The 26,577-nt window shown below is 33.7% G+C and overlaps 1 protein-coding gene across 6 annotated transcripts in view; it reads left to right on the top strand.

Annotated features, from left to right (window-relative positions):
• Positions 1–3,390: 3,390 nt before the first annotated feature.
• LOC110093951 (kinesin-like protein KIN-14I) overlaps positions 3,391–26,577 on the top strand; it is a 111,676-nt gene continuing 88,489 nt past the window's right edge. For 3 of the 6 annotated variants that reach the window (XM_020819022.2, XM_020819019.2, XM_020819024.2), the window contains exons 1-7: positions 3,391–3,676; positions 3,970–4,051; positions 4,165–4,291; positions 5,938–6,010; positions 6,359–6,490; positions 14,698–14,936; positions 15,016–15,349. In XM_020819022.2, the coding sequence (XP_020674681.1) occupies positions 4,179–4,291; positions 5,938–6,010; positions 6,359–6,490; positions 14,698–14,936; positions 15,016–15,349 (891 nt within the window). In that variant the 5' untranslated portion in view covers positions 3,391–3,676; positions 3,970–4,051; positions 4,165–4,178. Of the gene's footprint in view, positions 3,703–3,969; positions 4,052–4,164; positions 4,292–4,316; positions 4,336–5,937; positions 6,011–6,358; positions 6,491–14,697; positions 14,937–15,015; positions 15,350–26,577 lie in introns of those variants that run through there. The other 3 variants (XM_028701300.1, XM_028701301.1, XM_020819023.2) reach the window with 3 other exon arrangements.

The raw sequence follows: 26,577 nt of genomic DNA, 5'->3' as shown, positions 1-26,577 counted from the left end.
AGTCATGACTGTACAAAAATCAAAATAATAAAATACCTATAACCTCAGATTTGATCATGAACAGCTAGTCCAAAACCTCTTTCCCTTTACAAGATCCTGAAAACTATGAGTAAACTTTAGTGAACTATAACAGCTCAGCAAGTCACACGAGCCAATCTAAATTTTCAAACATTCTTTTATTTTAAATATTTTATGGAAGATTTAAAAGAAGTTAATTGCAGTTTAAATAATTCACTAAATTAAGAATCACAAAATAGAACAATATAATAAATACATAACAAATATTCTATGATTTAGATAACCGTATAGAATAGATGAATCAGATAACAATACAGAACAAATGAATCATATAACAATACAGAATAGATAAATCAGATAACAATACAAAATAAATGAGTAAAGGCAAATTCATATCACAGAGTTATTCAGATCACATTTCTCGGACTCTGATAGAATCTCAAAAAATTCTGGCCCCTTATAACTCCCTTTTTATTTGTGCTTACAATAATAGAACATATCAGATTCAGATCACATTTTCCCAGACCCAGATATAATATCAAAGGATGCTGGTCCCTTATAACTCCCAAAAATTCTCTAACATAAACAGAATCTCAAAGGATTTTAGCCCCTTATAACTCCCAAAAATTCCCTGACACAGACAGAATCTCAAAGGATCTGGCCCCTTATAACTCCCAATATATATCATTTAATCACATGTGCACATATATCATCACATTATAATAATTACAGAGTAATTGAGCATGTATCAAAATATCACAATATTGTATAATGGCATATAACAGAAAATCTAACGAGAAAAAAATGCACAATTTAAAAATATTACCAGATTACTAGGGATTGTGTAAAACAATATTTTAAGACTTTCATTGTACTATAGTACTATTTTTCAACATCCAGATAATTTTTTATTCAATAAAAACCCCTCAGATTTTTGAATACCCGAAGAAAAATTTTCAGAAAATACTCAAAATGTGCATAATCATAATCTCTATGACATATAAAAAGTTATGAGGTGAAAGTTTTACCGGTGTAAAGTTATCCCCATTTTTCGCTAACAGATACAAAATTTTAATCATAATATTAGCCAAAACTTTCACATTTTGAAAATTGAGATAGACATAACGTGTCTTACCTCAAGTCGAACAACTTTTCCAACTGCGTCGACGGACGAAAATTGCCCGAAGTTGCCCAAAAATTCGGATTTTCTCTCTCTTCCTTTCTCTTTTTCTCTCCTTCTCTCTCTCTCTCTCCGATTCCTCTAAACCATGAAAATGAATAAATAATGGGCTTAGATATTTTTGATCGTACGGACAATATTTATGTTCGTACCAGGATAAATGCCTCTATTCAGTTCTCGGATAATGAACGTACAGACGATAATTAATTTAGTATAGGGACGAACGCCTCTATTCTGTCCTCGGATGACGATCGTAGAAACGATATTTAATTTCATACAGGAAGGAATGCCTATGTTCAAATAACATTCATTCGTCCAGACAATTCGTATAGACGAAATAAAAAATTCTAACTGTTCGTCCTAGACGAACTCAGTTCGTACTTGTCGAACTTCTCAAAGTTAACAAAAAATTTCTTTAAAGTTTAAGGGTTTCACAGTCTTCTTCTTATATTCCTAAGGTTCTTTTTATATTATGTAATTTACTATTAATAAGGCGACATAAAAAATGGGTATTAGCACTAGAAATAATAGAAATAGTAAGATTTAAGTGGAAATGCAAAAATAATGGTAAGTGGTGCTGCAGTCTTCATGTACGCTGCATCAAATATGGGTGGGGAATTCAATTTATATTATTAGAGAATGGATTTGCTGAGGAACATGAGCGGGCTTTGGAGTTTGGAAGGTTTGGATGATAATGTAGTCATTTAGTAGGAGGTTTGCTTCTTCCTCAGTTACTCCCTGGAGGGAATAAAAAATTTGCACATAAATTAGCCCATTGTTATCAAATCTCCAATCTTAGGGGCATCAATTGAAATATGCTAAAAAAAAAGTCCATGTGTACTTGCCTATCCTTTAGATCCTCAAATAAATTGGAGAGTTATTTGGCAGAATAACATAAATTTTTATTGATCCATCAAAGGGAATGAGATATTGAGTCAAGGTTCTCTATGACATTTATTTAAGTGTGCTCCAGGAACCAAATATGCATAAAATAAAATGTAATATTAGCTAATGAATTCATAAAATGAATTAATAATTAGAAAGATACTTAGATGCTCTTTGTACTTACAATTAACAAAGGTACAAAACTATTCATATAACCTAGTAGGCTCTATAGTGGGCTCTCCTTAGCAAACATCTTGGACACCTCATTAAAATTAGAAACTAAAAAATTCCTTATGGTCCATGCCTAGTTAAAAGATGAGAACTCATCTATGTTATTTGCAATAGTAATTAGCCTTCTTAGGGTTTTATAGTTATTAAGAGGAAAAAATAAATTTGATAATAAAAATATGATAACTTTCTTTAATATAATAGATGGGTCAGTTGATTTGTTGATATTCTCATCTCATTCTTAATATCGATTGATTTGTGTAATGAAAGTTGTTCACTTTCCCAGATATTATCAGCACATTTATTTGGCAATCCTGTAAGCATAGCCACTTCATTTGAAGTGAATCATAGCTCATGACCATTGATGATAAAGCATTGATGAGGAATATCCTATAATGAGAGTAGCTTGTGTATGAGGGGAACATTCTGCTGAAATAGTGGGAACTTTAAAAATTGATATATGTTTAATCTCTTTAAGGTGTCCTAAACATCCTTATCTAACATCTCGATGAATGAGTCAAATATAGTTGATACACATGCGATACATATTTAAAATCCATATAATAAGTAATCTTTGGAACATACATCTATAAACATTACTGAAAAATCATAATTTAAAATCCAAATTAAAATGACAAACACAGTTAATACACAATCAATATAAAGATAATATACGATCAATACATAATTAATATGCAGTAACTATACAATAGATAGACAATCAATATACAAATCAATATATAGTCAATACATGCGATATATAGTCAATACACAATTAATACACAATCAATACACAATTAATACGAGTTAACACAGTGCCTGAATGCTAATGAATAATGAACGATTTATAGTGCCGAAGATGAAAAGTGAATAGTGAACCCACTCCAATGATGAAGATGAAAAGTGAGCCGACTCCGTAACTTTTGATGGGCCTCAAATTCAAATTTTCATCTCTGGACCATGCAGAATCCGGCGGGCACACAAGAGAAAAATAAAATAATAAATTTATGTTAAACATCCGTATGTCAAATTCATATATCACGATTTTATTGAAATCCCTACATTGAGCCGGTCATGAATTTTATAAGGATTATCGGCGCAGGTTGCTTTTTAAAAAACAATTACTGCGCAGTATAGTTTTGAAGACGAAGAAGCTTTGCCATTTGCCTGGTGAAACTTTCTTTTCATTTTTTTATCCTCTTTTGCTCTAAAGTTTGGATCGCAGGAGTGATAGGACGAAGGAGAAATGACAAAGAAGAAGTCAGCAGAAACGGGGAAGGGGTTCATATATATCTGTTTCTCTGCCTTCACAATTTCTGTTGAACTGGATCCGCTCAAAATCGTGCATATTTCTTTTGTTTCGGAGTAATGACCTCCTCTCCTCCTTTTCGGTTCATCTCTTTTCTCCAACTCCTCTTCTTTGGCTATCAATTGCTGCTAATTTCTAATTCAATGCAATCTTTTCCGGTTTTGTTTATTTCGGTGTCGATGTAATGCGGTCTTATGTTTCCTCTCTTTTTTGTTTGGGTGTCTGTTGGATTTTGGTTTTATGGCAATGCTTATTTTTACTTAATGGGAGAACTTGTCCTAATTCTTGAACTAATAATGTGTTTATTTATTGCACCTGCTTATAGAAATGTGCCCCATTTGTGATGCAGGAGTTTAGTTACACGCTCTTATTCGGAGAAATGGATGCAGGAAAACGAAAGCCTCAACTTTTGTGATGTTTCTTTGTCAAAGGTATTTGCGAGAGGTCGTAGTGCTTAGTATAAAATTAATCCAACATGTCTAATAATGGAAATACGAGGTTGGTCTATGCGCCTGTCTGATATAGGAGAACTCTTTTCCGACAGCTGAATGTGCAAGTATGGAGCGATCTTCTTTCAGTTCCAGCGATGGAAAAAGAAAGCCTTTGCAGCGTTCTGCATCCAGTGAAACTGGAGATGGACATGAAAATGACCTTTCGTACTCTGTTCCCCCGTATGTCTTAAGCAACCTTTCACAATTTCCCAAAGAATTTACTTGTAATTGAAAATTCTGAACATGATATCTTTGAGGTTGTAGTTTTCTATAAATTTTCTTGTAAGATTTTCTTTGTTGATTGAAGTTAGAAACCATATATGAAAAATGATATATTTCAATATTTTGTTGGATTTAATTTGAAGTCAATATTGAGTTTTAAATTGTTAACAATTTTAAATCCTTAAAATGTGAGGATTTCATTTGCACACTCAAAATAAGTGCAAACAAAATGATCATTTTATAAAACTTATATTCTATCTACAAGCAACCAAATGAGCTCTTATATTTTATGAAATGCATCAAGCTGATTCATGTTGTGCATGTAGTTATTTTTTTATTTTTTAATTTTTAGGAATTTAGGGAAACAAAAATTAGGCATATGTAAAACCAAACTACAAGTTAAATTCCCATCTTAACCTATTCACACGTCTCTCTCTTTCTCTTCATCTCTCCCTCTTTTTCTCTATCTTGCACTATGATTGCAAGTGTGTTCAAGCTTTCCTTTGTTTGTTCCTTAGGTTCTTAGGCATAATATGCTAACATAGGAATGCCACTAAATGATTCAATAAGTACTATACAACAACAACAACAACAACATCATGCCTTTATCCCATTATGTGGGGTCTGCTATATGAATCATTTTTTTCCATTATATCCTGTTAAGAGTCAAATTTTCATTTAAATCTAATAAAGAAAGGTCATTTCTAATATTTTCTAATCAAGTCTTTTTAGGTCTACCTCTACCTTTCTTAACATAAGTCAAATCTAATACATCTACTTTTCTAACCGGGTCATCAGAAGGTCTCCTTTTTCTGTGACCAAATCATCTAAGACGACTCTCTCTAATATTATCTTCCACTGGAGCTACTCTAACCTTTTCACGTATATGCTCATTTCTAAAACATTTTGCATCATAAAGCATTGTTGGTCTCATCACCATCTTATAGAATTTTCCCTCAAGTTTGAGGGAGACCTTTCTATCACACAATAAACCCGATGAATTCCTCCACTTCAACCATCCAATTTGAATTCTACTAATGATATCCCCATCTATTTTGCCATCACTCTGAACAATAGACCCAAAATATCTAAAACGTGTACTCTGATTAATAACTTGATCACCCAAAGTCACAATCCCCTCACTAGAATTATTATTACTATAATTACACTCCATATATTGAGTTTTAGATCTACTCAAATGAAAGCCTTTAGACTCTAAGGTTGACCTCCATAATTCAAGTTTACCTTCAACTCCCTCTCTAGTCTTATCAACAAGAAGAATATCACTAGCAAAAAACATACACCAGGGTGCAACTTCTTGCAAATGTCTAGTGACAACATCCCTGACTAAAGCAAAAACATATGGGCTTAAGGCTGATCCTTATTGTAATCCAACTGAATTTAAAAAATACTTGGTCAAACCACCTTGTGTTTGAACACAAGTAACAACTCCAACATACATATCCTTAATGACTTGAACATAAGCATTACTAACTCTTTTCTTTTCTAGAATTCAATAATTACTATCCATAACATTTTTCTGTGCCAATTTGTGAGATACATATGCAATGCTGAAAATCTATCATTCTTTCCATCCGTTGCAGCACTCAAAGCACATCATCGAATTATCTACCGTTAGAGCTTGCAGAGGCTATTACTTTTACTGATAGATTCCAGGTATGCTAGGAAATTCAGCCTGCCCTATTCTTGGTTTTCTTTTTACCTGAACTAATTACCCCTTAATCTGGATATTGACATTTTTCTATCCCTGAATTGGGGAATGCCATTACAAATTTGATTTATGAAAACAACATCTAAGCTTGAAGATTAGTGTTTAGAGCCATGTTATAAGCTGTACTTAGAATGTGATACCGTAAACAAGGGCTATTTTTGTAAATTTTCTGCTCAAACATGGTGAATTTCCTTTGCTGAAACATTATTTGTATATCTGTAAATTTAATGGTTTTATATCCTCTTCTTATGTTATCAAGTTGCTTCCTCATTGGATTTCCATGACTTTTGCAGGTTGATACTTTTTTGCGATCTATGCAAAAGCAAATTAGTTCTACCGGAAGACGAGGGTTTTTCTCTAAGAAGTCTTCAGAGCTATCAGTTCGTGAGGACTTCAAATTGGAAGACCTGTTGTGCTTTCAAAAGGTTGTGACTCTATTGTTTCATGATCTGTTATAGCTTAGGATCTATTTTGTTGGTACTGTCATTGTTTGCATAACCAAGTACTAAGAGTATTTATTTATCTACTTCTTTTTTCCTCCCTAATTGTTAGATTGCATATGCATTAACTACACAAATCTTAAGTTGAAAGAAGTAAATTCTTATTTAAATCTAATAAAATTAGGTTATTTTTACTTCTACCTTAATATTTTTAGGTCTACCTCTTCCTTTCTTAATATAGGCTGAATCTAATACATCTACTCTCCTAATTGGGTCATCGAAAGACCCACGTTTTATGCGACCAAACCATCTTAGACGACTCTCTCTATTCTTATCTACCACTAGAGCTACTTGAACGTTTTCACGTATATACTTATTTTACATTCTGTCTCTAAGTGTACAACCACTCATCCACCTGAGCATCCTCATCTCTGCAAGCCAATATTATGTGCAATAAAGCATTGCATGTCTCACCACCATCTTATAAAAAATTCCCTTAAGTTTGAGGGGTACTTTTCTATCACACAAGAAGCCCAATGCATTCCTCCACTTCAACCATCCAACTTGAATTATACTAATAATATCCCAATCTATTTAACCATTGCTTTGAACAATGGACACAAGATACCGGAAATGTGTATTCTTTTTAATGACTAGATCACTCAATGTCATAATCACACCATTAGATTTATTACTACTAAAATTATACTCCATGAATTTGGTTTTATATCCAATCAAATGTAAACCTTTAGACTTTTAAGGTTGACCTCCATAATTCAAGTTTTCATCAACTCTCTCTCGTCTTATGATTATAGATGCTGTGGTTAATTTTAAAACTTTTGGTTATAAATGATGGTATCAAATTAATTACAAGTTTTGTAATGTGCAATAATACATTCAACATGGGTTGCAAATCAGGTTTGTAAGCTACAATCAAATTAAAGTTTTATTGCATCTTAGCTCGTATTTAATTTTTAGATCTTTTCACATTTTTGAAGGGTTATAAAGAACTTATGGAAAGAGTATTACTTGCTTTGAGGCAAGCTTGTCCTTCATGGTGTCCTAAAATTCAATGACATGAACATTCAACCTTTGAGATGAAATAACACATCATTATATTAAAAAATCTAAGTTCTTTTTTCATAGATTTTATGATTCTCTTAATGTTTGGTTAAGAGGAAGAGCAGTTAATTTGATTTGAATTAAGAAAATTTGCATATGGGTTTCTCATACGGCTTGAAGAAATTCACCTAATTAGGTTAAGGTGAATTTCAAAATAAATGCTCTTAAAAAAAGACTTGAATATTTTGGTTTTAATTTTAAAATGAATGATATGATCACTTATTTGGGCTAAGTGATGAAAATCTACAAGTTTGAGTTTAGATAAGGAAATCACCTACTTGATTGGGTCAAATAAGTGATCATTGATTTTGAAGTTATGAAGGAAGCAAGATACTAGATTAATTAGGTCAAGCAAGTGAGCCAATGGTTTTGAGGCCAAAGAAAGGAGATCTCCTATTTGATTTGAGTCAAATATGAGAACTAAGGCATATGGAGAGCTTAAGGGTTATTTCCTTTATTGAGTCAAACAAATGAATGAAATAATATGAACCCATAGTATTGGAGCTAAAGAGACAAGACAGTTGTGTGATTTTGTGTGACATGACAAAGTTATGCTTTTTATTTGAATTGGGTTCAAACAGATGCGACAAAATTGAATATTTTGATTTCTAATTTTATGTTGAAATCAAAGAGTGTATCCTAGAAATTTGAAGTTTTAAGAATGAGTTTCACTTGTTTAATCAGGGTAAAATAAATGACAATTGTTAGACTTGACATTCTATGCAACATATTGGAATCATATATTGACTTCAGGCTTAAAATCCTATGAAACATATTAAAATCAGTTATTGACTTTGAGGTCAAAGAAATGATGGAGAATATTTCCATATTTTTGCTCTAGAATATAATAATGTTATTTCATAATCCTATAGAAGCCATTTAGGAACCTCTATGTAGGATTTAGAAAGTTCATTACGCAAAATAACATATATAGGAGAGATTTGGATTTGCTTTGGCTCAATCCTAATTAAGGCAAATTTAAGGCTTGCTTAAATTTATAAGGGTACTTAATAAATGCTAAGGTCCTTTGAAAGTCATTAAAAGATCTTAGTGGATCCCTCTATAGAGTTATAAAAATAGTAAACAAGGTGAATTCTTTTGGAGAACTCAATTTGGATTTGATTTTCACAACTTAAGTAACTTTAAACTTTGTTTAAAGTTAAGAGAAGACTCCAAATGAATTCTAGAAAATAGAATATTACTTGAGTAATTTGAGTTAATCAAGTAAAGAAAGTTAGGATTTGAGTCATAGGGAGAGCAGGATCACTTGCTTGTTTTTGAGCAAGCAAAGGGATTCTTGGGATTTGGTCGTAAGGAATATTTAGGTTTTTTGGATTCATTGAAAAGCAGTAAGAAGCTTCACTATGAAGTTAGAGAAAACCAAAGTAAGAAAAATTTGATCAAGGGTAAGAGAGGTTTCCAAATCCGCAAATGGATTGAAAGAATGATATCTGACTTGGTTGATTGAGATAACCAAGGAAGTTAAACAACAATTTGGGTCCTGAGAATTATCGTTGCTCTCTTGAACACATAAGAGATTATTTGGAAACCGTTATCCAGTTAAAGAAGGCTCCAAATATGAGTTTTTTTAATGAGATGATTCAAGTTAAATTTGGTTTAATTTAAATCAAAGAGATCCTAAGATTTATCTAAAGTTGAATTTGTTCCAAAGGAAATACCACAATCTATATAGCAAACTGCTTGAAGTTTTAGAAAACTTCAAAGCATTGCCTATGAAGAGAGAAAAAATCATTGCTCCAAGAAACTATTTCCTTTGCTTTTCTCTTTGTGTGATTCTAACATGAGAATAAAAGAAACACACTCAACCCTTTTTTTTATTGTCAGTCAAAATCGCCCAAATTTCTTGTTTTCTCTCAACTAAACTCCTTGCTCCTATGCCCCTGTCACCTCTTATGTGCCCAACTTGAGAAAGAGAAGAAAATGATAAAGCTCCCTCCTCCTTCCTACGGGATTATCAATCCCCATCCCTCATTGAATCTCCATCTTGCCCTCATGTTGTTAATGACAAATGGCTAAGATGCCATTGCATTATCCTTGTTGAGTTGGATGTCACACCCAAATATTGGAACTAGAGGTTTGGCCAAACTCCTTGGGCATGACAAGTCGAGTGGAGGCGAAAGAGTCCTCCATAACCATTCTGAGATGGGGACATTGGAAGGTTCTGGAAGACTCTAGAAGACTCTAGAAGGTTATAGAAAATTCTAGAAGGCTTTGGAAGATTCTAGAAGATTTTGGAAGGTTTTGGAATGTTCTAGAAAGACCTAGAGCTTCCTAGAAGATTCTAGACTACTCTAGAATGTTCTAGAATGGTGTGGATACTTAGAGAGTATTCTAGGATACTCTAGAACTCTAGAATATTATGGATATATGTAAGAAGTGTAGGGAATGGTGTGGAGTATTCTAGAGAACTCCACACTCAATTATAATTGAGGGAATTCTAGAATGTTCTTAGGCATGGGAGGAATATTATAAATAGGACCCTCTTCCTTCATTTGTAACAATCTCCACACACCATTCCAATTCTTCGCTCGTATAACCTCACTTGTAATAGCAAAAGCTTACTCATTCAATTCCACTCCTTCTAGCCAAATTGTGTGGGTTTAAGGCTGCTTAACATAAGGAAGGAGTGCTAAAGTTGCATGAGTGATTGAAGAAAAGTTTTTCCCGGTGACAAGTGGTATTAGAGCCATTCAATCCCAGGGAGAAGCACAAGCCAAGTGAAGGCAAGGATGGTAAGGGAAGCGTGGAGTCATCAAGGGGAAGCCAAGGAATGGATGAGTAGTGGGATCTAGCATCCAAGCCATGGCGGAAGTCCAAAGAGAGGATCTTTAGTTTCGGTTCACATTTTCCTCAACGGATAGAGGCTGCGAATTGCATGGGGGACCAGATGGATGACAAGGGTGAAGATGGGAGTTGCCTAGTGGAATGGGGATCCACCATCCATGCTGTGAGAAGAGGCATGGAGTCTCGATTGGAGGAATCTTTGATGGACAAGGCATAGGTGCATGGAGAGCTTAAGAGAGAGCTCAATGGGACACTAGCTTGAGTTGGGGACCTACATGAGGATTGTAGGTATACCTTGGCAAAGAATTCCACCACTAGCCGTGGACGCTTTGTTTGCGAAGGACCTCATTGGACAAGGCATTGTCCTCAGATGGCTCCAAAGCTCCTCGCAAAATGCCAAGGAGTGATATAGGGCAAGGATGGTGATAGGGTCATACAGGTGGAGGCAACACAAGTGGTGCAAGCAAGGACCAGAGGAAGGCAACTTCAAGGGCGAGGAGTTGCAGGTTATGGAAGACACTCCAAGAGATGAGGATGACAATCTAACTCATGGGGATGAGTTAGAAGCTAACGTTGAAGACTTGCTAATAGAGGTGATGAAAGTATTCGATGTACCTACAAATGTCTTGCCAGTGGTGCAGCCTGAGGTGGAGCCAAAGCACCAAGGGAGATCCCTAGTCCTTGATGCTCCAACAGACGACAAGGAGGCCGACTTAGGGGAGAAGGTCAAGGCCCAAGGGAGCCATAGATACAGGATGGACCTGTGGCGATCCTAGGACCTTCATCATGGCTTCAAGCAGGCTTGCGATGAGGGCATAAAGAAAATAGGTGGGGGAGAGTGTTTCGCCCAAATATTGGAACTAGAGGTTTGGCAAAACCCTTTTGGCATGACATGCTGAGTTGAGGCCAAGGAGTCCTCTAAAACCTTTCTGAGATGGTGTCACATGACATTAGAAGGTTCTTTTGGAAGACTCTAGACGACTCTAGAAGGTTCTAGAATATTCTAGAATGTTCTAGACTATTGTAGAAGGCTCTGAAAGATTGTAGAATATTTTGGAAGGTTATGGAATGTTCTAGAAAGAACTAGAGTTTTTTAGAAACCTTAATTTGAGTACAAGCTAGATCAAAAAGATCAGATTGAAACCTATTTGGCTTGATTAAGCTTATCTGGACTTATTTGGTTTAATTTGATTCAAATTGGTTGATTTAAGTGGATTGGATGTATCGTTTGAATCAAATTGAGTTGATTGATTTGATTTGGCACAACTTCAACTAAATACACTTCAATTAAATCAAATTTGACTTGATGTGAGTCAATTACATCAAATTCAACTTTATTCAACTTAATTGAATGAATTAGTTCAATTTCGCTAATTCGAGTTGGCTCGATCCCAAAAAATTGAGTCAACAGTAGTTTGAGAATAGTTGTAACTATAAAATACAAATTACATTTTCTTTTCCTATTCAATATAGATGCAAGGATCAGATTTGCATTGAAATGATGGAATCTTCATTTTGATATTACCCAAATTATTGTCCTCCCTATTTCTAGCTATTATAACCATGCCATAACTCCTAGGATTTCCTACAAAATTTTGGCCTTTTTCCTCTTTCAAACCCATTCAAAAACACTTATCATTTTAAAAGCTTTATGGAATCACCCGAACCATGGTCTTTCTCACTTTAGCCAAGAGTAGACAAATTTTTTGAAAACAACCAACACTCTCCTTTTTAAGCCTTTTCCTGGCACTTAAATATGCATTCCAACATATTACAAGTAAAAAACAAAATACCTAAAATACTCTGCAATTTTGGTTATTGCTAGGAAAGACAAAACCCAGACAAATATGCCTGTTTATAGTAGAATTCCTAATCCAAAAATGAGTTCGAAACTTAGAAATTGCAGTTTCTTATAAAACATAAATTGGACAATTTAGTCTAAGACTTGAATAAGCGATGTCCAGCCTTGAATAACACCTTTCATGGTACTCCTTGAATTGGCTTGATCTCAAGTAGCTTGAACCAACCCATAAAGTTCCTCTTTGAATTTCCTTGAATAAACTTGAGTCATCGATCCAATGGAAAATTGAATTTGGCTACGAACAAGTCTTAAATTTAATATCTAGCTCCGTACTATTATTTACCCATCAATCATTCCCCTTGATTTCTCTTCTTCTTGTCGCTCACTAAGATCCAATCTCCCTCAGTCTTTATCTCCCTCTCTTTCTCTTTCTCTTTCTCTATGATTTACCCACTTGTTCTCTGTCTCTCACCCTCGTCTTTTCTTTATTTATTTCACTCCATCTTTTTGCTCTCCATCCCGTGTTTCCTTTCCCCGTGGTTTGGTTGCTTGCTCTCTATCTCTTCTTCTAGATTCTCCCACTCTTCTACTTTTCTATCACTTGATCTCTCAATCTTATTGCCTTCCTCTCCGTCTATCACTCTCTATCTCACTTTTTTTTCCTCTTCGTGTCTCACTCTCTCCTCTTTTATTTAATTGTAAAATCAATCAAAGGCTTTATTTTATTTCATTTTTTTTTCATAAAATAGGATTTTGTTAGCTCTATCCACTTACAAAATTTTCGTCCTTTAAAATTTGCATAATTTTATGATATTTTGGGTCTTGTTAGTCTTGATCATTAAATATTAAGAAGATTCGACTTCTTAGAGCTACTTTTCCATTTCTTCTTTCTCCACCCTTTGAATTATTCCCCACCATTTCTCCTTCACAATAGTAATCCTTGGAGTGGCCTTGCTTGTCAAGCATCTATATAACTTATGTAGGAGCTATATCCGGTGTCAATAGATAATAGTTCAAATCATACAAATCTTTTATCTCTATTTATAAGAAGTTAGCTTTTTTTGGTTAGAAAATGATGAAATTATTAATTGAAGAGACTTTGAAAACAACGGGACTGATTGCAGAACTCATATGTTATCCGTTCCAAGCATAGATTCTGTAACTACTGAAGGGATACTGATTTACAGAATTTTAAGGCTATGGAGTTAGTAACTTCTTGAATTGCTGGCTTTGCTAAATGTAAAATCTAAAGCTTTTGCATTTGATGTGTAGATTTGGTAAGAAGTGGAACAGAAAGGAGTTAATGATAAACCTAATTATTAGACATCAAATTTTAGAGAAAAATAATGGAGTGTTTTTATTTTGTAAGTTAAACATTTTTCTTGTACTCACAGATGGAGCTTGCTTTAGCATGATTTCTTAATATTTAACATCAGAAAAGAAACTTGTAAGGATAAATATGATGATTAGGCATCAACATTTCAAGAAAAATGGATAGTTTTTAATTTATAAGATTGACATTTTTTTGTACTCATACGTGGAACTCTCTACTGCGTGTACCCTGGTGCAATTAGGCATATGAAATCCACTTGAAGTATCTACTGTAGAATGTAGAAGTATAGATTTGAGGCCCTTCATGTGAAATCTGAATTAAACAACTACATATGACCAAGTTAAGCATAATTTACAGTGCCACCACCAAATTATTTAGAAATAGATTCTCTTGGCCAACTTAACGCATTGTTCCCCAAAAAGCGTGGCCTATGTTATAAATGACTGCAGAAAGCTTTCTTCCGGAAACAATACTAAAGACAGAAAACTGGCCTACATGCGCAGCCACCCACTAGTAGTTTCTAGTCTGTTGTCGTCTCCTTCCCTCTCTTCCACATACAACTCCAAAATCTGTAAGCTATAATAAATCATCTGATTTGAAGTCTCTATAGGTGAACTAAAACTGTGAACATATTCAAAATTTTCCTGGAAGCATCAATCGCCTACTTATGGCAATCTTCGGCTGCAATGCAGTTCTGCCAAATTATGATAAACTATTGAACTGAGAAAAAGGAATTATGTGGAGCAAATAAACTCAAGATTACATGTTCCTTTGAGATGAAAAGGTACGATCTAACCTTAGTTGCATGATGGGCTAGTAAAGATGAGAGAATTGAAGGAACTCCTCAAGGAAAGCATTTTAGGCTATGAACCTCACTCTTTGTAAAATTGTTAAGTGAATAACCAAGATGAAGGAATCGTGAATGCTATGAATGAGTGGTTATGATTCATTAAAGAATAAAAAATTATTAATTGGGCATATCAATACAGGCAAACCTCTCAAAAGGCAATAATTTCCATTGTTGCATTGTCTGCATGACCTCGCTGTTCATCAGTAAAGGCATAAAAGTACCAAAAGTCATTTTAATTCCCATAATTATATAGTCATGTTGTTTTTACTGTTATTTTGCAGGATCCTATTCCAACTTCCTTGCTCAAGATCAATGGTGATCTCGTGAAGCATTCAGTTAAAATGTTCAAGTTGATTCTGAAGTACATGGGTGTTGATTCATCAGATAATGGAACATTGTTGGGTTTGAATGGGAAAATTGATCTTGCTACGAAGCTTTACAAGAAAACCTTAAAGCATTCTGTGCTTTGTGATGAGCTTTTTGCACAGATTTTCAAACAAACACGCAACAACCCAAATAGGTACTTAAGCAAATTCATGGAAACTACAATGATTGATTTAGCCTCATATTTATTACCATAACTATATGCCACTTTGTAGGAGTTGTTTGTTAAGAGCATGGGAACTCATGTACTTATGTGCATCTTCCATTTCTCCGAGTAAGGATTTTGGGGCATATATATTGGAATATGTGCATAAAATGGCTTATGGGGTCAATATGGATTTGGATCCAGAGGTTCATGCCCTTGCACTGAAAACATTGAATTCTTTGAAGCGTTCTCTAAAGGCTGGGCCACGACTTACTTTTCCCGCACGTCATGAGATAGAAGCTCTTTTGACTGGTAAAAAGCTCAAAACAATGGTATTTTTCCCGGATGAAACTTTTGAAGAAATTATGTATGACATGTCAACAATGGTTTCTGATGCCATCCAGGTACTAAATAAGATCTTTTTTCTCCTTTTTTCCTTGCAAAGTACATTACTTATTTTGCTTGTTTACAGCCTTCTATAACATCAGCATTGTACTGTTTTAATGTAATAAGCATTCTTTGTCTAATGCAGATTAACAACAAAAGAATGAGTTTCCCAAAATAGTTACTATCGACATCACAATATTATTATTTTTAATTTGAAAGATTTTTTTTGCATATTTTCATTATTTATTTGATTAATTTCAATTTTAAGGAATTTTAGTACAATTAAGGGCTAATTTATGTTTAATGATAAGTATTTGTATGTGATAGATCCTTGTTTTAGAATTAAGTTTAAATATTATTTTATAAATAGTGGATGAAGTGTGTTTCAACTTTTGGAGCCAACCTTTATCAAAGTGAAAAGTGAGTTCCATTACAAGGACTCAGATGATCATTTATGTTATAGAAAAAGTAATAGTATTATTAATAAAATAAAAATTATTTCATCTAATGATGGATAAATAAAGTCATTATAATGGTGCATTAGGCTAATTGGTCGCAAATTGTTTATTTAGAAAATAGTTATGCTAATTAATTAGGTTTTAACTGATACGTAAATATTACAACCGGTTTGCTAAATTATAAAAGTTAATTAGTTAACTAGAAATTAAAGTATTCATTAACTGCATTATTTTGGTATTTAGTAGGCAAATAAGTCATTAATTGATGATTAGGATTAACTAGTGAATCAATTAGGATAATTAGGCTATAATTAGTTATTAAACAATAATTAGAATATAAACAATTTAATTAGTTATCATCTCATATGCCTTTTCTCAACTCAATTAGTCCTATATGGTTAATAAAAATCCTTGAAGTCCAGTTAAATGTGTAAAGTAACTATGATTATTTATGAAGTACTCATTAATTAGTCTATTTAGGTATTACTTGATTACCATAATAAAGTAATCTAGTTATTAATATCATGGTTTAAAATTGCGCAATATGAGGCTCGCCTTGAGGCCCGCCTTTGTGCAATTCCAGTAAAAAACGCCTCGATGCTTACACCTCGAGTTTTTTTTATGAGGCTTGCACCTCAACTTGGTTGAGGACCGCCTTTAGGCCCGCCTCGCCTCACTGGCATGAGGCTTACGCCTCACGCTATAAATATTAAAACTTACATAAATCTTGAAGTAAATGCCCGACATTGGACTCTATAGGAGAAGAGGAAGGGGAGAGAGCAGTTCATCATAATGATGATTCAAATGAAGAATCCTTAGTGATGACACTGTTGATGACTCATGAGTTCTTATGTGATATGTCATTGCTATTTATGTTTGGAAATTGAAATTATATGTTAATGAAAAGAATACTGAGATTTGGGAAAGAATTTTGAGTTGAACTATATTTCATGTTGACTTATTATTGAGATATTTTGATTTCACTTTATATGTTATGTTTTTTTATGTTTTATATTATTCACTCATTAGTATATAAAAAAATTATCATTTTATATTTACGCAATCTTTTGATTTTGAGGCTTACGCCTCAAAACGTCTTGAGGCTTACGCCTCGCCTTACGAATGAAAAATGCCTCAATACTCGAATACGCAATTTTAAACATTGATTAATATAATGATTAATTAATCAATTATTTAGTGCAGTCGCAAACTAAGTATGCTAATTAATTGCTAATTACTCATTAGCATGATAATTATCTACTTAGTATTAATATAATTAAGTATGCATTAATTAATTATTTTGATATGAAGTTTTCTTATTAATGAGGCTTTTGAATGTGAACTTTGAAACTTTGCACTACTCTACTGATAGAGTTTAAGTGTATTTTTGTCAAATTTTTAGAAAATAGATTAAATTGAAAATAAGAAACAGCTTAGACATTTTGCCCTCATTTCATGAGGAATTTAAGATATGATTTTAGGTTTCATATAAGCACACGTCCATATGATTAATTACCCATTTCGATGAGGAGAAATAACTTTTGACTAAGATTACTCATTGAAGCTAAATGCTGAGTGTATTTTTGTATAGTTGAAAATTTACCTTTTCAAAATTAAAGTAGTTATTGGGGGAATGATGGTGAAATTGATTAAGATCCTATGGTTCTTTTGTTTTGAGTTGTCATGGATCTTGATATGTTTAGTCAGCTAATGTCACAACCCGGTCCGAGAAGCTCATATAGGCGAGGCAGTAACGAAAGTCAGACAGTAGAATTTAAAAACATTCACATTTCATAATAAAAACATCTTCAAATATATAGAAAGAGCCACTAAAATATTCCAAGTAAAAATTTTTTTTCTTTTCATTTATCATTCAATATATCAACTTAAACGTAGAAGTTCAAAACATAAAAAGATATCCATAAATCTTCCTTTTACAAGTCATCCTGAATCCGTCTAACTCAAAATGTCAAAAACCAAATGGAAGGAATCTGTCGTCCGTCGTCTCCCTACGACGGTATGTATAGGGTGGTCTATCTGTCATTATCGCTTTTCAGGTTCTCCTGAAAAAATATTCTATATGTTGAGTGAGTCACAACTCAGTAGATAAAATGACATTGAATTAAATTTTGAGGCAAGAAAATGAGTATAACATGCATATATTTCTAAGTAAAGAATCATTTAATATGCCATAATACATCATCTAAAGCAAAAATACCTCTAATTCAATCTTTATGTTCTCTTTTTTTTGCATAAGCTTGCAATCCATTCTTATTAAGCATTCATGATTCATGTAATGTTTCTTATACATATAATATAATGACATGATATCATAATAATATAATATTAATCAACCGTAGCGGAAGTATCATTTATTTTGTAATGATCAGGTACACTTTTAATTGGCCATTCCTTTATCATTTTGTTCCAAAGAACCCCTTTACCATTTGGCTCAAAAGAGCCCCTTTACTATTGGCTCAAAAGAGCTTCTTTATCATTGATACTCCGCATCAAACATGTACATGCAAACATTCTTTATTTATTCATAAAAGAGACTTTAACATATCATTCATGCGTATGGTCTAATATTTTCATATGTGGTTACATAATTGCATAATTCATAAGAAAAGAGATATGATCACATATATACTACATGTAAAAGAAGACATGCATTACATATAAAAGAGATATAATCTTTACACTTTCTACCATTATTACATTAGAGATTTGCATTTGTATCATGTGTTTAAAAGCATTCATGTAAGAACATGCTAAGCCACATATAAAAGTACAAGTTGCATTTAAAAAATAACTTTCTACATGATTGCATTTAAAGGATTTTCTAAATTTAAAAGAATTTTATTTTACCTACCTCACCATTGTGTGATTTGCTGAATGTCCTAACGAACTATTCCTTTTACACGATTAATGTCTAAAAGAAACATGGCATCATGCGTAAATATCACTTGTTTCCACATTAACATCTCAAAACCCTAATCTATGAGTATAAAGGGATTTCATGAAAGGGCTGCTAGAAATAATTCTAACCAATTTGAATGCACAAATGTAAGAATCCAAAACATTTTAATCCGTATTACATGATAAATAGGAGAAAGAAAATAGTTTAGCCAATATAGAAAGAAAAATAATATATTTTAATCCACACACAAGCTGTATCCCAGATGCCACCGACACTTGAAAGGTTTCTCAGAAAATAGTTTAGCCAAGAGAGATCACGCAAGGAAATAGTTTAGCCAGGTGGTTGCAGCTTTTCGTCACCGACAGGAGAGATCACGAGAGATTCGGCAGAGGATAGGTGAAAATTCAAAGCTGATGTCCTCCGCGCGAAATGCCATTTCCTGTGGATGGAGCGGACGGTTGCGCTCCGGATGTTGGATAGGAACTGAGTATAGATAAAGTCTGCCTTGACATCTTTGATGTAAATGATGATTTAGTAAGCATTCACCTCTGTTTTACCATGTTGGGTTTCTCTAATTGATGTAGCTAATTGTGTTGGATTTTTTAGGGGAGAAAGAAGATCGACGGGAGGTGCGGGAACGCGCCGATGGCGCTGGATGAGGAGATCGAGGAGATACTGGCAAAGTTGGAGGAGATCCATAGAGGGTTTCGATGGACAAAAGGGAAGGTCGGTCGGAGAGAGCATTGAAGTGGAGGGAGAGGGTTTGGAGGTCTGAGAGGTTACCTAGCGTTCTGGCAGGAATTTAGCCAATGAGACTGGAGGCAGCGAGGTGGAGGGAAGTGACGCGGAGAAGAAGGGCGTGCGCACGATAGAATTTCTAACCCGCTCAATTTGAGCGGGTTTCGATGTCGCAAGAATGTCTGTCTGTAATACATCGCTGATGCCTCGGAGGATTTTTTTATGTTCCGGTCAAAATAAACCAAACGACCTAATTTAAGAAATGCATGCATTTAATTAACTTTACCCTTCTAATTCTGCTTACCAAACAACCCCTAATTTCACCTATAAAACCCTTCCTAAGTTCAATTAGAATAATAATGCTTAAGGGTTTCATGATTAGGGAAAACCCTAATTTTTAAAAACCTAAAATTGCATCATAAAATTAAATTAAATTCCTATAAAAGCTTTTTAATGCCATTAGAAAGCATTCTTACAAAGTCATTTTGAAAGAAAACAAAAATCGGAGAAAACCCTAATTTTTGAAATCTAAAATTTTTAGTGAAACATTTCATTTTTATGCCTAAAGTCATCTCCTTCACCTTCCCTATCATTTTCTTAAAGAGATTTGGAGTTTTCATTAAACCCTAGATTTTTCCCTTAAAGAAATCTTTACAAAAAAAAAAGAGAAATCTCTTAAATACAACTTACCTTAACCTTTTGTTAGTATTCCCTATAATTTTCTCCACGATCGGCCGCCGGAATCCGCCCCTAGAGTCGTCGTTCGCCTCTCCCGCCCGCTCATCCCGTCGTTGTTGTTTCGGCTACACGAAAGAAATGGGGACCAGATGTATTTCGGTCCCCTAATAAGAGTGGGAGCATAGGGTTAAGAGCATAAAGTCTTAAATGCCCCTTTCATGCTTTAATTTCGTTTGAATATTATTAAGGGTATTTTTGTCAAATTGAAACTTCTAAGAATTTTAACTTTCAAAATATGCAAAATTCAATATAGGTTCTTTATACCGATTTGCTTGAAGTTTTGCGTAGAATTTTATAATTTTTTTTTTTTTTTTTTAGAATAAAGTTCCGACACTTTTGGAATTTCACCTAATCTTTCATCACGACGCCGAATGATAGAATTATATATATATTATATATATTTTCGGGTTTTACAGCTAAGGTAGTAAACCCAACCTGTCGAAGGCTCATCTCAATAGTCATGTCATGGTTTCTTTATCTGAGAGTGGATGTTTCTAATGTATAAAATTCAAGTCGATCTAACTAACATAGAGTTACTGTCATATTAAATGTCCTTAATGATTCATTACTCACGAATTTTAACAAATTGGGAACTTTGTAGGCTCTCAAGCCGGTACCATAATTTAATGATTCCATTTCATTGCCAAAAGCCTTAGTTTGGATAGCTCCAACACAAGCAATTATCTTGACGATAGCCGTTAACCATAATTAATGATCTCCACTTTAGTGCAAAAGTACTACAAAACTACTAGTTAGAGGGCATGTGTCATATTCCTTATTGACGAGAGATTAATTGAGATAAGAATCGTAATGAACACACTTGACAGATATGACCGTTTATGAGCTGAAAGTTATTTAAAAATTCATCACCATCAGGCCTTATTTTGTTGACTAATTTAAAATGGTTAAAAAAAAGAAGAGATAAGAGAAACGAATGAAAAGCATTTCTTTACGAAATCATATAAGCTGACCCCACTTCCTGTAGTAACACTCAAAGGACGTAGCTATTCACTTTTTTTGTTAACTCCCTTCTAGCAAAGCAAAGTTAAATTAATACATCAAAAAATAGAATAAAAAAGAACTTCACACTTCAATTTCTTAATCTTGCTAAACATGCTCTGTCGATCAGCCTGAAAGCCCCCAATACCTTTGGCTTTGTGTCTTTCAACCCTTCGCACGCCTCTCTACTCGACAACTAGCCTCCGTTCTGACCCCCCCCCTCCCGTCTGGCCCAATGAACACCTTTGTCGACTGGTCGCTTTGCATGCCTCTGTCCAACTGAGTCCACTGTGTCGATTGAAGCCCAAATCGGAACCCCACTTTCGACCACTCCTTCACTTGCCTAAGCCTCGCAGAAACTCCGCCCCGCTTGTCCAACCGCGAGAATGCCCCCCAGCCTAGGATCTCACGCGCCTACGCCAAATCAGCCTTCTGCAGTTTATGCCCTCCACTACCAGTTTGTAACCCGTGCGAAACAAGCCCTCCAATCAACATGTCAAGCCCTCTGCTGCGTGTCTTTTCCCATGGTTTGCGCACATTTTGGGCAATTAACTTGACTATTATGACTTCAATCACCTCGTATCGACATATATACTTAACCAAAAGTTGCAATTGATTTAAATCCAACCCATAAGCATAAAAGAAACAAAACGGAGAAGGTATTTACAATAAAATAAATAATAATAATAATAATAATAACGGGGTAAAGAAAATTATTTAACCAGCGTGTTTCGATAAAGATCTTGCACGCGAATCGATCATAGGATTCGACGGATGGTTCCAATCACAATCTCTCGTGCTGTTGCTCTTAGATCCGACTTCAAGGAAATTTAATTTAAAGATCGCGCACCATCGATCTTAGATCCGACGAGGAGAAAATCAATTCAAGTCCTCGCGCCGTCAACTGTAGGTTCGTCCAGGAAAAAATTATCGGCAAGTGCCATCCCGACTTCCCTGCGAGGAGATAATTCGGAGAGGGGATGCCGGGGAGGTTGTCGAAAATCACCTCAAAGTGATTTTACTTGAATTTTGATTAATTAATTGGTTAATTAATCAGAATGTTTAAAATAATTAATTAAATAAATTGATTAATATAAAATGACCAATTAAAAAGGAATAAATTAATTGAAATTATTAATGAATATATCTTGATTGAAATTTAATTCATTTTAATTAAACTCAGGTGGAATGGTGGAATTAATTAATAGAAGTGGAATTAATTTATATAATTAAATTAATTTAATTAATAAAAAATAATTGAAGTCAATTGATTAATTAGAATTAATTAATGGAAATTAGTTAATTTCTTGAAATTAAATTAATCAATTAAAATTCATTAATAAAAGTATTAATTAATTGAAATTAAATAGTTAAAATTGATTAATTGGTTGAAATTAATTAATTAATTTTTTTTTTTATTAATTTTAAAAAATTCGAGAAACTTTAAAAAAGCCGAGAGCACTTAAAATTTGTGAGTAATTAAAAAATCTAAGAGGAATGGAATGTAAATTTAATTGGTTGATTAAAAATAAAAATTTTTAATTGATTAATTAATCAATAGTGTGGGGAGAGGCATTTTGATAGGTGAGTGTAGGGGTGTAAACGAGTTGAGTCGGGTTTAGGCACTTATCGAGCTCAGCTCGTTAGCTGTAAAGCGAGCTCGAACTCGAGCTCGAGTTCAAGTCGAGCTTGAATAGACGAGCTCGAACTCTAAGCTAAATCTCACTGTAACGAGCTCGACCGGCTTGTTGAGCCATGAGTGAAAATTTTTAAATTAAGGCCAGATTTTTATAAATTAGATGGAATTTTTAAACTTATGCGGGATATTTAAAACTTAATGAAAATTTAGAAAAAAATCTGAAATGTTTAACATTTAAAATAAAAACTTAGCTTATTTTTTTATTAATTTTTTTATATTTAAATTAATAAATTAAAATAAAAATATTTTAAAAATAATAATATTTATTCGAGCCGGCTCGCACGCTCACGAGCAGAGCCGGCTCAAGCTCGAACTCGAGCTCGACTCGTGAGCTTGATAAGCTCGGCTCGCGAGCCCATAAGCGAGTCGAGCTTGAGCCGGCTCGACTCACTTACACCCCTTGGCGAGGGTTCTCTGTTAACAACAACAACATCATCAAGCCTTTATCCCACTACGTGGGGTCAGCTACATGATCCTTTTTCTCCATTGTGTCCTATTAAAAGTCAAATTCTCGTTTAAATCTAATAAAGAGAGGTTCATTCCTAATATTTCTAACCAAGTCTTTTTTAGGTCTATCACTACCTTTTCCTTAACACAAGTCAAATCTAATACCTCCTACTCTCTCCTAACCAGGTCATCGGAAAGCGCCTTTTTATGTGACCAAACCATCTAAGGCGACTCTCTCTAAACTTATCTTCTACTGGAGCTACTCCAACCTTTTTACATATATGCTCATTTCGTATCCTATCTCTAAGGGTAAAGCCACTCATCCACTTGAGCATCCTCATCTCTGCCACACTTAACTTAGTATTATGCTTCTCTTTTATGGCCAAACATTCGCTACCATAAGCATTCGCAGGCCTCACTACCATTTTATAGAATTTCCTTAAGTTTGAAGGGATACATTTCTATCATCATAAAACGCCCGATGCATTCCTCCACTCAACCATCTAACTTGAATTCTGCTATAATTATCCCAATCTATTCACCACCACCCTGAACAATAGATCCAAGAATCTAAAATGTGTACTATTAATGACTTGATCGCCGAAAGTCACAATCCCCTCACTAGGTCTATTAACAAATTACATTATATATTCCAATGTCGTTTTAGACCACTCAAGCGAAAACCAGATCATAAGGTTGACCTCTATAATTCAAGTTACCTTCAACCCTCTCTATTTTATCAACAAGAAGAATATCATCAGCAAAAAAGCACACCAAGGTAACATCTTCTTGCAAAATGTCTAGTGAGAACATCCATGACTAAAGCAAAAAACGTCCTTAAGGCTGATCCTTGATGTAACCCAACTGAAATAGGGAAAACTTGGTCAAACCACCTTGTGTTTTAACACAAGTAATGCTCGTGCATACATATCTTTAATGATTTGATATATGTATTGTTGACTCCTTTCTTTTTAAGAACTCTCCATAGCAAGTTCTCTTGGAACTTTATCATATGCTTTTTCTAATTCAATAAATATCATATGTAGATCCTCCTTATTTTCTCTATATTTCTCCATCAAATCTCTTAATAATGTATGGCTTCCATAGTCGACCTATCCGGCATGAATCCAAATTGATTTTGAGAAACATTTGTATCACGCCGCAACCTATGCTCCATAACTCGCTCCATACGTTTTTTTAAAGTATGACACATTAACTTAAACACCTCTATAATTCGTTACAATCTTGTGCATCACTTTTATTCTTAAAAAAAAGATATTAACATCTCATTCTCCACTCATCTGACCATCTTTTTTAGTCTTTCAAAATAGTATTAAAAAGTTTAGTAAGCCAAGAAATCCCTTCATCTCCTAAGCATTCAAACACCTCTATTGGAAATTATCACAGGAATCCAACAGCTTTTTCCACCCTTCATGTTTCTTTAAAGCTCTCTAACTTTTAGTTTTACAATACGTCGAATAAAAACAGAATCTTTTTTTCCATTTAGGGTGCTAAGTCTATAGCAATCTTAATTTTCACAAATCTTCATTTAAAAAGTTTTAGCAAAATATCTCATCCACCTTTGTTGCATATCATCTTATTAAGAAAGAATATTTTTTGATCTTCATCTTAGACACCTTCACTTTGAACTAAATCCTTACTAACTGTCTCTTTTGTTTGGCTAACTTATATATATATCTTTCTTCCCTCCTTAGTATTTAAATCTATTTATAATAACACTAAAAAGCTAATGTTTGTTTGCATCGCATATTTCCTTTCTTAGAATCTACCGAGCCACTTTATATTATTTCCCAATTATCAGAATTTTTTTAAAATTAAACCAATTTATATAACAAATCTTCCTTATTTTTTAAATCTTTTTTCTGCCACAATTGGATTCTCACCACCAACTATTTTTTACTATTAGTAGCTTTTCCGTTTGAATACTCCAAGCACATCTTTTGCAATATTCTTATATCACTAGCCACTTATTGCTCACATAACATTAGCATTTCCCAACTGCACAGACAAATCTTAAGATCTAAAATCTTACTCACAAAAATATTTTTATTAATATCTTTAAATTGCCCCCATCCTAATTCTAAGAAAAACTTTTTTTACTTTTTTTTATTTTATGCTCGCTTTATCTTAAAGTTCAAAACTAATAATCGATGTTGGGACATAAATTTTTCAACTTGGATAGCTTACAATCTTTTGCCAATTAAACGATTTTAATTTTCTAATAAGAAACATAATCAACTGCCGATGTTGGGTACATAAATTTTCACTTGGAATAGCTTTACAATCTTTGCAATCTAAACGATTTAATTCTAATAACTTTTTACTTTATTTTTATTTTTATGCTCCTTTATCTTAAAGTTCAAAAACTAATAATCGATTTGAGGTACATAAATTTTCACTTTGGAATAGTTTACAATCTTTGCAATCTAAACATTTAATTTTCCTAATAAGAATAATCAAACTGGCGTGTTACTATATCCATTTTTTATAAGTGTGAGATGCTCATATCGTTTTCTTAAATAAGGTATTAGCAATTGGAAAATCATAAGCTAAACAAAAATCTTAATATGGTATTTGCCACCTTCATTCTTCGTTCCAAATCCATGGCAACCATGTAATTTTTAAAATCAATCTACCTTCTCTAATCACATGTCCATTTTAAACCTCCTCCAATAAAAACTCTTTCTTCAAGAGGTATCTTTCTGTATTAATTCTTCTAGGTCATTCCAAAAAATTTAACTTAGAACTCATATTTCAAACATACTTGAGGAGCATAAAGCACTTATAATATTTAACAATCTAATCATCACAACAATCTTTAAAGCTATAATTTATCTCCAATCATATCAATTTTCTATAACATTATCCTCTTATCTATAATAACACCTACACCATTTATAGTATCACTCCTACCCGAATACCAAAGTTTAAAATCCCTAAACTTTCATTTCCTTAGCCTTCTCTTCAACTCACTTAGTTTCTCTGATATGCAACAAAAATATTTAACTCTTCCCTATGAATCATTGATATCTATTAACTTCCATTAATTTTTCTATAAGGAAACCTATATTCCAAGTTCTTTATCACTAATTTTAGTTTCATAGGCTAGCTTTCTTTGCCCACATCCGTCCTTAATGTGGGAACACTTGCCTATTTAACACTGCACCCGGGCACCGGTGCAGCGGCCCTTGCACACTTGTCACTGTATTCAAGCCATACAGCGCG

The sequence above is a fragment of the Dendrobium catenatum genome, unplaced genomic scaffold (genome assembly GCF_001605985.2).
Source record: "Dendrobium catenatum unplaced genomic scaffold, ASM160598v2 fragScaff_scaffold_1674, whole genome shotgun sequence".
Lineage (NCBI taxonomy): Eukaryota > Viridiplantae > Streptophyta > Magnoliopsida > Asparagales > Orchidaceae > Dendrobium > Dendrobium catenatum.
The sequence above is the reverse complement of the archived record's forward strand: the minus strand, read 5'-3'. Positions and strand labels throughout refer to the sequence as shown.